The 12,770-nt window shown below is 51.0% G+C and overlaps 1 protein-coding gene across 1 annotated transcript; it reads left to right on the top strand.

The window, feature by feature from the left end:
* Positions 1 to 531: 531 nt before the first annotated feature.
* On the top strand, positions 532 to 11,662 carry SDR42E1 (short chain dehydrogenase/reductase family 42E, member 1). Its single transcript, XM_062176293.1, has 3 exons — positions 532 to 605; positions 7,977 to 8,065; positions 8,965 to 11,662. Exons 2-3 carry the CDS (start codon positions 7,998 to 8,000, stop codon positions 10,076 to 10,078), a joined length of 1,182 nt encoding a protein of 393 aa, XP_062032277.1. The 5' UTR covers positions 532 to 605; positions 7,977 to 7,997; the 3' UTR covers positions 10,079 to 11,662.
* The last annotated feature ends 1,108 nt before the right edge of the window (positions 11,663 to 12,770 follow it).

The following is a 12,770-nucleotide window of genomic DNA, read 5'->3' as shown; positions in this document are numbered from 1 at the left end:
AGGTGGAAGATACCTCTCTCTCTCTCTCTGTAATTCTGACTTTCAAATAAATAAATAAATCTTTTTAAAAAATCCATCTACCATCCAACCATCCATTTATCCATCATCCACGCACACACCCATCCATCCCCCTCCCACCCACCCAAGCATCCACCCATCATCTGTCATCCATGCACCCACCCATCCATCATCCATCCAAGCATCCAAGCAACACTGAGCTGATCACCTTCTATGTATCAGGCCCTGCACCTGGGAATGGGTGTACCCAACGACAGAGGTGAAATTCTAAAGGCAGAAGCTGCAGGCAGGCGGGGTATAGAAGTGACCCCGAAAAGGCTCCCCGCAAACCCGGAACACAGACTTGGAGCGTGGGCCACATTCTTGGAGTGAACCTGCCTCCCGCCCCCAGCACACCTGACAGTGGAGGAGAAACCCAGGCATCATAGAGACTCCCAGGCCTCCGGGGTTCCTAGAGAGGCCCGGAAGCGGCTCCAAAAGGCCGGTCCGACGGCTCCGGGCGCCCGAGCGGGGGCGGCGTGTAGCTCAAGAGGCATGGTCCGCCCCGGCTCGGCGTCTCGGGCACTGAGCCGTCGTCTGCAGCTGCTGTGAGTGGCCTGGGGTCGGGAAGGCGGCTCCCTTCCGCGGGGACCCCGTGCCGGGCCGCGTCGGCCCGGGGCGCCGTGCCCGGAGGGGACGGCTGGGAGTGGCACTGGCCGGGGAGGCGGGAGAATCATTTTCGCTGCTTCCAGGAGCCGGGCTCGAACGCTGCGCTCGTCGCTTTGATTGCTTCTCCTAGAGCCGGCAGGCTGCAAGTTCAGACCTTCCTACGGAACCTGGGTTTTCCTGACTGTAGTTGGCCTCGCGCTTTGCGGGGAACAGGGTCCTCCCTGTGCCCGGTGATCCTGGTTTCCCATTTTGAATTTGGATGCACTGAGGGCAGGTGAGGTCCAGCTGAGCAGTAGTAGCTGCAGGGCTGCCGGGCGGGACGGAAAACGCGAAGGCGTGTGTGCAGGGCTTTGCCCCAGGCCTGAGGTGACCCGGCCTGGAGCCCTGGGCCCACCCTAAACCTGGTGGTGTTGCTGGCGAGGTTCCTCACTGCGTGTCAGCCTCTGGTCCAGGAGCATCGGTGGGCGACCTTGGACACGCCCAGCTCATACTGAGTACTCAAGCAGCCCTGGCTGGGACTCTGCGAGGTCCAGGGAGCTTCCCAGGGGCACACAGATTGGGTGGAAAGGCCCGGGTGTTCCAGTTTCCAGTCTAGGAATCCTAACTGTGCATCACCGCCCCCACCAGAGGAGATGGGGGCCTCCCCGCCTTGCCTCCAGGGGTGGACGGACGCCCATTGAGGCTGCAGGTGCCCTGAGCGGCGAGAACTCACACAGGACCCTGGAGCCAGCCCTCCGGGTCAGGAGCTGCGCTCAGCCTTCCGGTGCGAGTGAGGCACGAGCTGTAGAACCAGACGTGCCTGTCCCGATGAGCCTGGGGATCCCTGTTCTACCACTTAGCAGCCATGGCACTTGCGTCAGTCGCTTTCTCTCTCTGGCTCTCAGTTTTCTCATCTGTCCAGTGGGGTCAGCACCTAGGAGAGTGAAGAGTAGGGAGTGAACTAAGTAGGGGGCAGGGCACAGCCAGTACCTGGGACGGAGTCGGCCCCAGTGATCGGCAGCTGATAGTTGTTTGGGTGTTGAAATGGCAGACGTGCTAACCCCCAGACTGGAGCAAGTACAAGGCCAGGCAGAAAAGGCCGTCGGAAAAGTTTGCCAAGTGTTCAGCCCCTTAGCCTTCCAGGTTGCGGTTTGCTGGGTGCTCCTCGTCCCTGCAGATCTCCCTGGAGAAGGGGGCTGTGGAGTTGAAATGGTGGCTTGGGAGATACCACGTAGAAAGTTGGGTTATCGCTTTTGTCATCAGCGTCGTAGGAATTTGGTGCGCCGGAGATCACCAAATAGCAGGGTAAAAGGATTTTGGGTGGATAGCTGGACAAGAGGATCCGATGACCTGAGTTGAAGGCAGCCGCCCTGCCGCCTTCACGTGAGCTCAGGACGGTGTGGTGCACGGATAGCCTTGGCTGCTCGGAATGGGCTGACTTCTCCGAGCTGTGCAGCTGGTCAGTTTCTTCCCAGACGTGCCTGGCCTCTGCTGTTTTACACTCACACCCCGTCCATCTGTATTGGGGCTCTCTCTCCTCTTCACCTTTATCGCTTTGATGGCACTAGAGTAAACACAAATGGTTCTCACATCACGTGTGGAGTCGCAGCAGCACCGTATCATAAGCCCTGTAGCTTCAATATGCTTTTCGTTCTCAGTGCAATAAGAACACAGTTACGTTTTACCTCTGGTCAGTACCTCTGAAGTAATTTAGAAACCTAATCATAGTTGACACTCACTGGAGATATTTTTATCATCCTCAGAGTAAATATAGTAATTTCTCATTTTTATGAAAGCTGTCTTCAATTCTCTGTGCTCTGTATTCTGTTGGTGGGATGCCAATGGCACACAGATTTTGATATTGCATTATGATGCCAGGGGATTCGTGGCATCTTCATCTCGAACTCACAGTGGTGAAGGAACTGTGTGCATAATCTCCGGTTCTTATTACTGATCCTTAGCATTTAATTAGGTCTTTGTAAATCTGCACTTGTCCCGGTCATCTTTTATTAGTTTCTTCCCGTAACTTCCCTGCGAGATGTCAACTTTATTACCCTCACTTTACCGTGGTATTATCAAGAGCTCAGGCAGATTTTCAATTTCATCTTTTTTCTCTTGTTTGTAATTAAGATTCCTTTTCCTTGATCATGTGCTTAATTTTCACCTGTATCCTCTAAAATGACAGCTCAGGGCAGGTGCGACCCTCACCCCCAGAGGAAAGCAGTTATGGAACAAAGCAATGTTTGGGAGGAATCTTGGAGCGACTGCCATTATAAGGGCAGGTCTGAGTGGCTGGCCCTGGAAGGAATCGGGTGCAAACTAATTAATAGAACAGAAGCCATGAAGTGTATGAAAATCCCGCAGCTCGATGAAGTAAAACTCACTACTATTGTATTCTCCCCTGAGTTCACCTTCGTGAGAGTTTCCTGGGCATTTCTGCAGGCTGTGCGGAGATGGTTTTGTGTTTACTGATGCTGGGGACCAGGGGAGAGGAGGTGGCACGCAGGTGGTACCGTCAGCGGCTGGCGAGTGGAGAAGGTTCTGCCAGCCCGGTGAATGGGCTGCTCTGCGGTGCAGTTTGCCCTGCTCACCGCGTCGGGCCCTCCTAACAGGGGCAGTTACACAGGTCCCTGCCTCCCAGCATCCTGGTGCGGATGGAAGGCAGCGAGGAAGAGCAGCCGTGGGCCTGGCAGTCTCTAAAGCAGGGGCACGGCCCTGGTCTGATGAAAGCACACGGGAAAGACCCCCAGTCGCGATTCAGCTGGCATGTGTGACTTGACAAGCAAAAACTTAGAAATGAGGAAGTGTCTCTGGTGGGCTCTTGGAAACCTTGTCCCTTTTCTGAATCCCTTGTGGTGAATCTTGTCGAAATACCGAGAATGTCTTAAAGGCTTTATCGGGCATCCTGCTCATCGTGACTCTTAACCAGGCAGCCCATTTCCAAAACCTGTTTCGGTGAACGCGGTCACCTTCCTCCAGCTTGACCTGCTTGCTGCCTGTGTGGCCGCGCCCTGTCACAGCCCAATTCTTGCCCTCGTTTCAGCTGAGCCTGCTGGCGTTCTGTCCTCACCCCTTGCCTGGACTATGGCCTATTTCCAGGCTCCCCCTACCCCCAAGGAAGCGTGCTATTTTGCAAGGACCAAATTGATCCCGTGAATTCTCCAGAAAGGGACACAGGCTGTCTCCAAGCCTACTTCCCTAGGTCTTTCCAAATCAGGGCCCCCCAGCTGCACACTACGGCTTCGGTGTGTACACCAGCCACAGCAGACCCACCACGTCTGTTGCCCAACACAGCCTCCCCTTTGGATGTGCTAAGCCTCCTCCCCTGTCAACCTGCTGAGGTCCGCCCTGTGGTCCTGGTCCAGTCCTGCAGCCCTCACCTGCCTGTCGAAGTGGGCCACCACACTCCCCAGCTGGGTGCACCTGCAGCACTTTGTAACAGTTCTGTTGTTTTCACCTTTTTTGCCCTGTCCTCTCTCCACCATCGTCAGCTCAGCAGTGCAGGAGCTGTGAGTCACTGAGCTTCGTGTCTCCTGTAACTTGAAGCTCTGTAGAAGTGCACCCGGTTAAAACAGCAGCAGCTGTTGGCACGCCCAAGAATGACTCTTAGCCACTGCAGGCCCAGCCTGTGGCCATCACACTTTTACAAAATTGGCTGTATTTTGTGATTTTCGGAATCATAAGTAAATTCCACAGATACTAATTGAGCACCTACTGTGTTCCAGATTCTAGAAGGGACACCCCTGTGTCAAGGCAGGATACCCCAGCTCCTATGGAACTTGTATTCTTTTTTTTTAAGTTTTATTTATTAATTTTTAAAGAGATTTATTTATTTGGAAGACAGACTTGTAGAGAGACAGAGAAAGAGAGGTCTTCCATCTGCTGGTTCACTCCCCAAAAGGCCGCAACAGCCAGAGCTGCGCTGATCTGAAGCCAGGAGCTTCTTCCGGGTCTCCTACATGGGTGCAGGGGCCTTGAGCCATCTTTCACTGTTTCCCCAGGCCATAGCAGAGAGCTGGATCTGAAGAGGAGCAGCCGAGATACGAACTGGTGCCCATATGGGATGCTGGCGCCACAGGTAGAGGCTTATCCTTGTTTGCCACAGCACCGACCCGTATTTATTATTTTGAAAGGTGCAGTTACAGAGAGAGAGATCTTCCATCTGCTGGTTCATTCCCCAATGGCAGCAACGGCAGGAGCTGGGCCAGTGTAGAGCTAGGAGGTTCTTCTGGGTCTCCCTCATGGGTGTGGGGACCCTGGTACTCGGACCATCTTCCGCTGGTTTCCCAGGCACATTAGCAGGGAACTTTATCAGAAGTGGAGTGGTCAGGACCCAAACCAGTGCCCATATCTGATGCTGGCTAGGCAGGTGGTGACTTTACCGGCTGTGTCACAGCACTGGTCCCAGAACTTAGATTCTCTGGGAAAGGAAATAGTTGTAGATGGTGCAGTGTGCCGTGAAGGAAACGGAGCAGCGTTCAGAGTAGAGACACTGACCGGAAGCCTCGCTCTGTAAGTGACCCACCTGGAGCAGTAGACATACATACATACAGAGAAAGCTGCTGTAAGCCGCACCCAGGTGAGGACAGGATCTCTGCCAGGAAAGGAAGGCAGGCCTCGCGGCGAGGGCATGGAGGGTCAGAGGCAGAAGAGGGAGAGCTCCACCAGGTCGTGGAGGTGAAGGTTGAGGAGGCCGTGCAGAAGTTGCGGTGACTGGGGCCAGAGCTGTGGCATAGACGGTTAAGCCTCCGCCTGCAGTGCTGGCATCCCATATGGGCACTGGTTGGAGTGCCGGCTGCTCCTCTTCCAATCCAGCTCCCTTCTGATGGCCTGGGGAGGCAGTGAAGATGGCCCGGTACCCATGTCTGCGACCCAAGGGGAGCTCCTGATTTGGCTGTGGTCTGGCCCAGCTCTGGCCATTGCTGCCACTTGGGGAGTGACCAGCGGATGGAAGACCTTTGTCTCTTCCTTTCTCTCTCTCTGTAGCTCTCCCTCCCTCTCAAATAAATAACAAAATCATCTTTTTTTTTTTTTTAAAGAAGTTCTTTGTGCTGGATACAAATCCTTTATAAAAAAAGGAATTGCAGTGACTGATTCTCAAACTCCATGGGAACAGCATGTCTCATGAATCGTGTGACCGTTAAATACACTTGATCTTAGCCAAAAGGCCGAGAAGCGCTGTGACTATTAAAGATGACCTTTGTTTTTGGCTGCTCCAAATTCAAACGGGAGCATTCTGCATTCCTAAAGCAGTGGACTCCTGAGGTCACTGCCAGGCATATTGGACATATGTGGTGTGTGGATCTTCATGAACTCCCTTGTAAGCACAGCCATGGGGGTTCCTTAGTGAGGCCCTGGAACCATCAACCATCCTCCAGCCCATCTTGCTCACTTTTTCTTGTAGTTCTCACTTCTCTTGCATGTACCCTCAGCCGCTGAACCTTGTCTCTGGCTGTCACACCCCCTGCTGCTGTGGGAATGAGCCCCTCAGCCTTCCCGGCAATCTGATACACTTCATACCGGGGTCTGAAGAACGGGGCAGCCCCTTCGGAACCTTATGCTTTGGAGAGATCTCGTTGTAGTATGTGGAAGTGGGATGTCGAATCCCCAGACTGAGAGCTTGAAGAGAAGGAAACGTGAGGAATGACAGCCAGGGAGTACCCAGGCTCTGCCACGAGCTGTGTTGGGTATTTTTCAGACCGTGATCAGACTCGATCTTCAGAAGCCTGTGCGCTTATTATCAGCGCCAGCTTTGGGATGAACAGGCCCAGAGTGGTGACCTGGCCTCAAGTCACACAGTGAGTGAGTGGCTCCTGTCTGCTGCCTGCGCTTCCAAGACTATGTCTCAGTGGTTAAGAGCGTGGACTCCTGGGGCCAACCCATTATCAGCTGGCTCCAGGCAAGCCTGGGAAGTCATTTATCCTCTCTGTGCTGTGTTTCCCTCAGCAGAAAAGTGGGGGTACTGACTGATAGCACTTTCCTTGTAGGATTATTAGGATTAAATAGCTCACGTATACAGAAGGCGCTTAGCATGTTGCCTGACACCTGGTAGTAAGCGCTGTGTGAATGACTGTCATTGCCACCGTGCCCTGCTGCTTGCTCAGATGCCATAGGGCTTTAAGTGAAGTGTCTTGGCCACGGTCATGTCTCCATTTAGGTGAAGAGGAAGATATGTAGACGTGTATGCTGGCTCCCCACGGTGTCTTTCTCCCCTGTGCCTGTACACTGACTTTGTACCAACAGCCTCTGCTGCTCCCCTTCCCACGCGGCTCCTCGCCCAGGTCCATTTACGTGGTGAGGGGGCTGCAGACGTGGGCTGGGAGGGGACAGCTGTGGGGCTCTCTGTACTTGCAGACCCGCTGCCCGGCCACACCTCTGAGCGCCTCTGTTGGCTTGAGCCTCTCTTTAGGAGGGAGGTGTAGGGTGGCCCACTTTTTACTTGTTTTGTTTTTGAAATGCAGGTCCGAGCCTTGTGAGGATTTGAAAGGGAGAGTGAGATAGAGAGGAAGAGGGAGGGAGAAGCGGCCCCCCAAAGGCATTGAACACTTGGCTTTGAAGTACATGGAAGATTCCAGGGTGCGGGGAGCTGAGGGGGGTGTGGTTGCTCTATAAAGGAGTTTCTAGCCTGTTATTTTTCTTACTGTTTATAAATAGCAGAACCATATGTTGGGAGTTTCCTTAGAGTTCTGGCTTTGATTTTCTAGCGCATGGGGGAAAATGGTCCCAAGTTTGAATGAATTCTTTTCAAAAAGGCTCTAGTCTTTTCCAAGAATTAACAATGCCTTTCATTTGCAAAATGCTTTGTGGTTTTCAAAGTACTCCCAGAAGCACTCCCAGGGCATCATCTAATTTAACCTTCATGTTAACCTTGCCACATGATGAGACAGATTAATACTGTCACCATATTATATAGGAAGAAACTTGAAACCCAAGAAGTGGGGAGGGCCCAGCGTAGTGTCATAGCAGGTAAAGCCACTGCCCGTGACGTTGGTGTCCCATATGGGTGCCAATTCAAGTCCCAGCTGTTCCACTTCTGATCCAGCTCCCTGCTAGTGGCCTGGGAAAAGTAGCAGAAGATAATACAAATGCTTGGGACCCTGCTATCCATGACCAAGAAGAAGCTCCTGGCTCCTGGCTCCTGGCTTCCGCTGCAGCCATCTGGGGAGTGAACCAGCTGATGGAAGATTTCTCACTCTGTCTCTCCCTCTCTCAGGGTGGGGGAGCTGTCTAATTTTTATGAGCTTTTCATCTTACTGGGGTATGTTGCTTTTTTCTCTCTGTTAGCATCTGAACTGGAGTTAGTAATCGTGCCCCATACTTCTTTCTTACAGGTCCACTTGTCTTTGACTCACATGGACTCCCCAAGATCTCCAAAGGAAGTAGTCCTCATTACAGGAGGAAGTGGCTATTTTGGGTTCCGGTCAGTGCATCTGTTAAATGTCCACATGGGATTATCTTTCAATAGTTGCTAACAAAAGTTGGGCTCTCTGGGCTTTATTTGGCTAAGTGATCCTTGGGATGCCTGCATCCCATATCAGAGTTCCTAGTTTCACTCCCATTCTGCTTCTGATTCAGCTTCCTGCTCATGTGCCCTCTGCGAGGCTCAAGCACTTGAGTCCCTGCCACCCAAGTAGGAGACCTGAATGGAGTCGCAGGCTCCTGGCTTTGGCCTCGCCCAGCCCTGGCTGTTGCAGGCATTGGGGCAGTAAACCAGTGGATGGTGTCCATCTCTCTCACTCTTGCTCTAGCCGTGCCTTTCAAATACATATACATTAATTAACCTAAAAAAAAGTTTAGTTGTCATCTCTAACATGAGTACAGGATAGGCTTTTACTTGTTTGTGTACTGTTAAAGCAGAAATGAACTTTGTTAGTCACTGCTCAAACGCTGAAATTGAGAACTACAGATGTATGCCACTTTAAGAAAAATCCTTAGAAAGCCATGGTGTTGGGGCAGAAGTGCTTTTTCACATCACCGAAAGCAATTTAAGATAATAGCTGTTCTTTCACACTATGTTATTCCTCACAAATATTCCAAAAAGAAAGGATCGTGGGTCCTGGAATAGAAAAGTGCATGTACTATGTAGATACCGCCATTCTCTGGAGATTAATCCTCTCTCATTATAATTTCAGTAAAGGAGGACTCACATTTTTTAATATTTGGATACGTAAGACTAACACCGATGAACACGTAAAGTGAGGGACTCAGGATCCGGAAAGACCTGGGTCAGACCCCACTTCATCAGTAAATTGTTTCTGTACTTCTCCCAGGCTCCGCCTGATGGCAACTTGACCTAACTCCTGATGTTTCTTATTGCAGCCTAGCCCACGCCCTGAACCAGAAAGGAGTCCATGTGATTCTTTTCGATGTCCACAGCCCGGCTCAAACCCTTCCGGAAGGAGTCAGGTTCATGGCGGGGGACATCCGCCGCCTCTCTGACCTGGAGAAAGCCTTCCAGGACGCACACATCGCGTGTGTGTTCCATATCGCCTCCTACGGTATGTCAGGGCGGGAGCAGCTGAATCGCAGGCGGATCGAAGAAGTCAACGTGGGAGGCACTGAGAACATCCTCCGTGTGTGCTGCAGGATGGGGGTGCCCCGACTCGTGTACACGAGCACGTTCAACGTCGTGTTCGGAGGGCAGGTGATCAGAAACGGAGATGAGTCGCTGCCTTACTTGCCTCTTCACCTCTACCCTGACCACTACTCTCGAACGAAATCCATCGCGGAGAGGAAGGTGCTGGAGGCAAACGGGATGGCCCTGGAAGGAGGCAAAGGCATCTTCAGAACCTGCGCCGTGCGGCCGGCGGGCATCTATGGGCCCGGGGAACAGAGGCACCTTCCCAGGATCGTGAGCTACCTGGAGAGGGGCCTGTTCAAGTTCGTGTACGGAGATCCCAAGAGCCTGGTTGAGTTTGTCCACGTGGATAACTTGGTGCAAGCCCACATCCTGGCCTCAGAGGCCCTGAAAGCTGACAAGGGCCACGTGGCCTCTGGGCAGCCCTACTTCATCTCAGATGGCAAGCCCGTGAATAATTTTGAGTTCTTCCGGCCGTTGGTTGAGGGCCTGGGCTACCCGTTCCCATCCATCCGCCTGCCGCTGACCCTCATCTACTGCTTTGCTTTCCTAACAGAGATAGCCCACTTCCTTCTGGGTAGACTCTACAACTTCCAGCCCTTCCTCACCTGCGCTGAAGTTTACAAAACCGGTGTCACTCATTACTGTAGCCTAGAGAAAGCCAAGAAGGAGCTAGGTTACGAGGCTCAGCCATTCGACCTCCAGGAAGCCGTAGAGTGGTTCAAAGCCCGTGGCCATGGCAGAAGCCGTGAAGGCCGCACCTCCGTGTTCGTGGTCTGGGATGTGGTGTTGGCCTTACTGTTGGCTCTGTTGGTTTTCACCTGGCTGCAGCCTTCTGCAATTCTGTCTCTATAAAGAAGAGCTAGCTATGAGCTGATCCTACTTGCTGAGGTGGTGGTTAGGAAAAAATTATATATATAATATATATAAAATATATATAATAATATATATATAATGATGGCGTTGGTGAAACTGGCTCTTCCAAGTGCCACTTACAAATACATTCTTGGATTAAATCTTGATCTCTACCTCCTTGCACTAACCTTGATGACAAAGAGAAGAATGAAAATGGGTTTTTCGTGTCCTTCTAGTTTGGATGGGTGCAGTGGAAGTCAGGTTGGAGCCAGAGAAGTAGGCTTAGGTGAGGTGGAAACGTCTTACTTGAATTGCTCAGAGACCAAAAATATACTGAGTTCTGTTTCCTGCACTCAGCATCTACTTGAAATGGACTAAAATTCAGACTGATACGGGAATGGCAAAACACTAAGAGGCTTGAAAGTGTGTGAAATACACCAGACTGGGCCCAATCTTTAACAGAGCAACCCTCTGAGGGTGGTGGCTACCCCGGGGCGGCACTGCCAACTATGCAACTGTAACCTTTGCCCTTTGTGATATTAGGGCATACGCTGATGTGACCACATGGTAATGTTTAATATTTAAACAGAGAGACCTTTGTCCTATCTCATAGGATTCCTTTGAGTATTAAATCAGACAAAGCACTGTAACATGCAACTTAATACAAGCCATTATTTTATTGGTATTGTTACACATTGCTTAGGAGGATTTTCTGCCTCAGAATACTTAGAAGAACTCTTTTTACTGAACTTTCTGGAATGTCTTTGTGCCCTCAGAGCCTGCCACAAGTGTATGTGAATATACTCCAGTGTTTTGGCCCCTGACGATAGATTGATGTTTAGGGAACAGCTAAAAGTGCGCTGATTAAGGAGGGTGAGCCGCCCAGTCATGCCATTTTGAATTTAAAACAAGTCATAGCTCTAAGTGGACTGGTTTTCCTACTGGGAAGAATTTTGGCTCTGTGAAGGCAGCTTCCAGTGAGGAGTGTTTGGAACAGCGGCAGCATGGCGGGACATTCAAGTGAGACTGTCGCACGGGAGCCACAGCTGAGAGAAGGCAGACTGTGCCGGCTTTAGATCCACCCAGAGGACGGTGCTGAGACAGGAAAGAGATGGGTTGCTGTGGAAAGTGATGCCGACGTTACCCTGAGAGTATTTGGAGAATCCAGATAGAGGACAAGTCCTTGTTGAATGCTGCTGCCTCAGTGTTCTGGAAAAACCTCTGAACTTGAAGTCGGAAGACCTGACCATGAATCTCTCGTGTGGACTTAACCAAGTAACGCATGCCTCTTTAGAACTTGATCTCTTCATCTGGGACATGAGGTTGATTGTATTTGCCTTTTTTGACAAACTCATACCCTACTGTGTTGGTTGTATTCACAAAACAAAATGTGGTGAAAGTATTTCTAATATATAAGTTGCAACATAAACAAGAGGTGGTTGTAGTGATTGTTTTTGGGGGAAATCTTGGAGTCTGTTATATAATACAGAAAATATTGCTGTTGCCTGGGCTCAGCCCGGATGAGCAGGAGCGGCACACCTACCATTCCAGGTGCTACATCGGCCCCCCGAGACCTGCATTCCGGTGACAACATCCATGTGGGAAGGTCATTGGTACTTGAGACAAGCCCAATCAAATGAGTTCACCGAGAGGTAGCCCACACCCAAAATAGGTTTTTGATGACAAAACTCTAAAGAACGATAGATATTTCTCAATTTTCTTTTTCTTTTTTTAGATATTTATTTGAAAGGCAGAGTGAGAGAGAGGGAGAAACAGAGAGAGGTTCTCCATCCGCTGGTTTACTCCCCAAATGGCTGCAATGGCCAGGATTGGGCAGATTGAAGGCCAGGAGCCCCTTCCAGGTCTCCCACGTGGGTGCAGAGCTCCAAGGACTTGGATCATCCTCCACTTCCCTCCCAGGCACATCAGCAGGGAGCCGAGTGAGAAGTGGAGCAGCCAGGACTTGAACCAGCACCCACATGGCATGCCCGCGCTGCAGGCAGCAGCTTTACCCACTACACCACAGTTCCGGCCCCTCAGTGTTCTTAGATTGAGTATACTGAGCCTGGTAGGGTTTTGTTTTTTGGTTTGGCATCTTTTTTTATCCCCTCATTAAGATGTCTAAATAAAATTCATGATCAGTATGTGGGATTCTTTGTCATCCTGGTGTGAGACATGGTTGGCCATTCTGCAGCATTTGACATTGTTACCCACTCCTTCCTTGAAATATGTTTATCAGGGTTGGTGCTGTGGCGCAGCAGGTTAAAGCCCTGGCCTAAAGTACCGGTATCCCATAAGGGCGCCAGTTCGGGTCCTGGCTGCTCCTCTTCCGATCCAGCTCTCTGCTATGGCCTGGGAAAGCAGTAGAAAATGGCCCAAGTCCTTGGGCCCCTGCACCCATGTGGAAGACCTGGAAGAAGCTCCTGGTCCCTGATCGGTGCAGCTCCAGCCATTGCGGCCAATTGGGGAGTGAACCAGTGGATGGAAGACCTCTCTCTCTGTCTCTACCTCTCTCTGTAACTCTGTCTTTGAAATAAATAAAATAAATCTTTTTTTAAAAAAGAAATATGTTCATCTATTTTCCATGAATTTACACTCTGACAGTCTTTTTTATGAGTTAAGCCATAGCTGCTTAACAAATTCCCCCAAAAGGTAGCATCTTAAAACAACAAGCATCACCTCCTCGTTGCTG

The sequence above is a fragment of the Lepus europaeus genome, chromosome 19 (assembly GCF_033115175.1).
Source record: "Lepus europaeus isolate LE1 chromosome 19, mLepTim1.pri, whole genome shotgun sequence".
Lineage (NCBI taxonomy): Eukaryota > Metazoa > Chordata > Mammalia > Lagomorpha > Leporidae > Lepus > Lepus europaeus.
Note: the sequence above shows the minus strand (reverse complement) of the source record. Positions and strands in the feature narration are given on the sequence as shown.

What these genes read in the sequence shown, in the direction of transcription:
- SDR42E1 (XM_062176293.1), top strand. Translation starts at nt 7,998, where the DNA reads ATGGACTCCCCAAGATCTCCAAAGGAAGTAGTCCTCATTACAGGAGGA. An exon ending in AGTGGCTATTTTGGGTTCCG is followed by an intron (nt 8,066 to 8,964) that starts GTCAGTGCATCT and finishes TTCTTATTGCAG; the next exon opens with CCTAGCCCACGCCCTGAACC.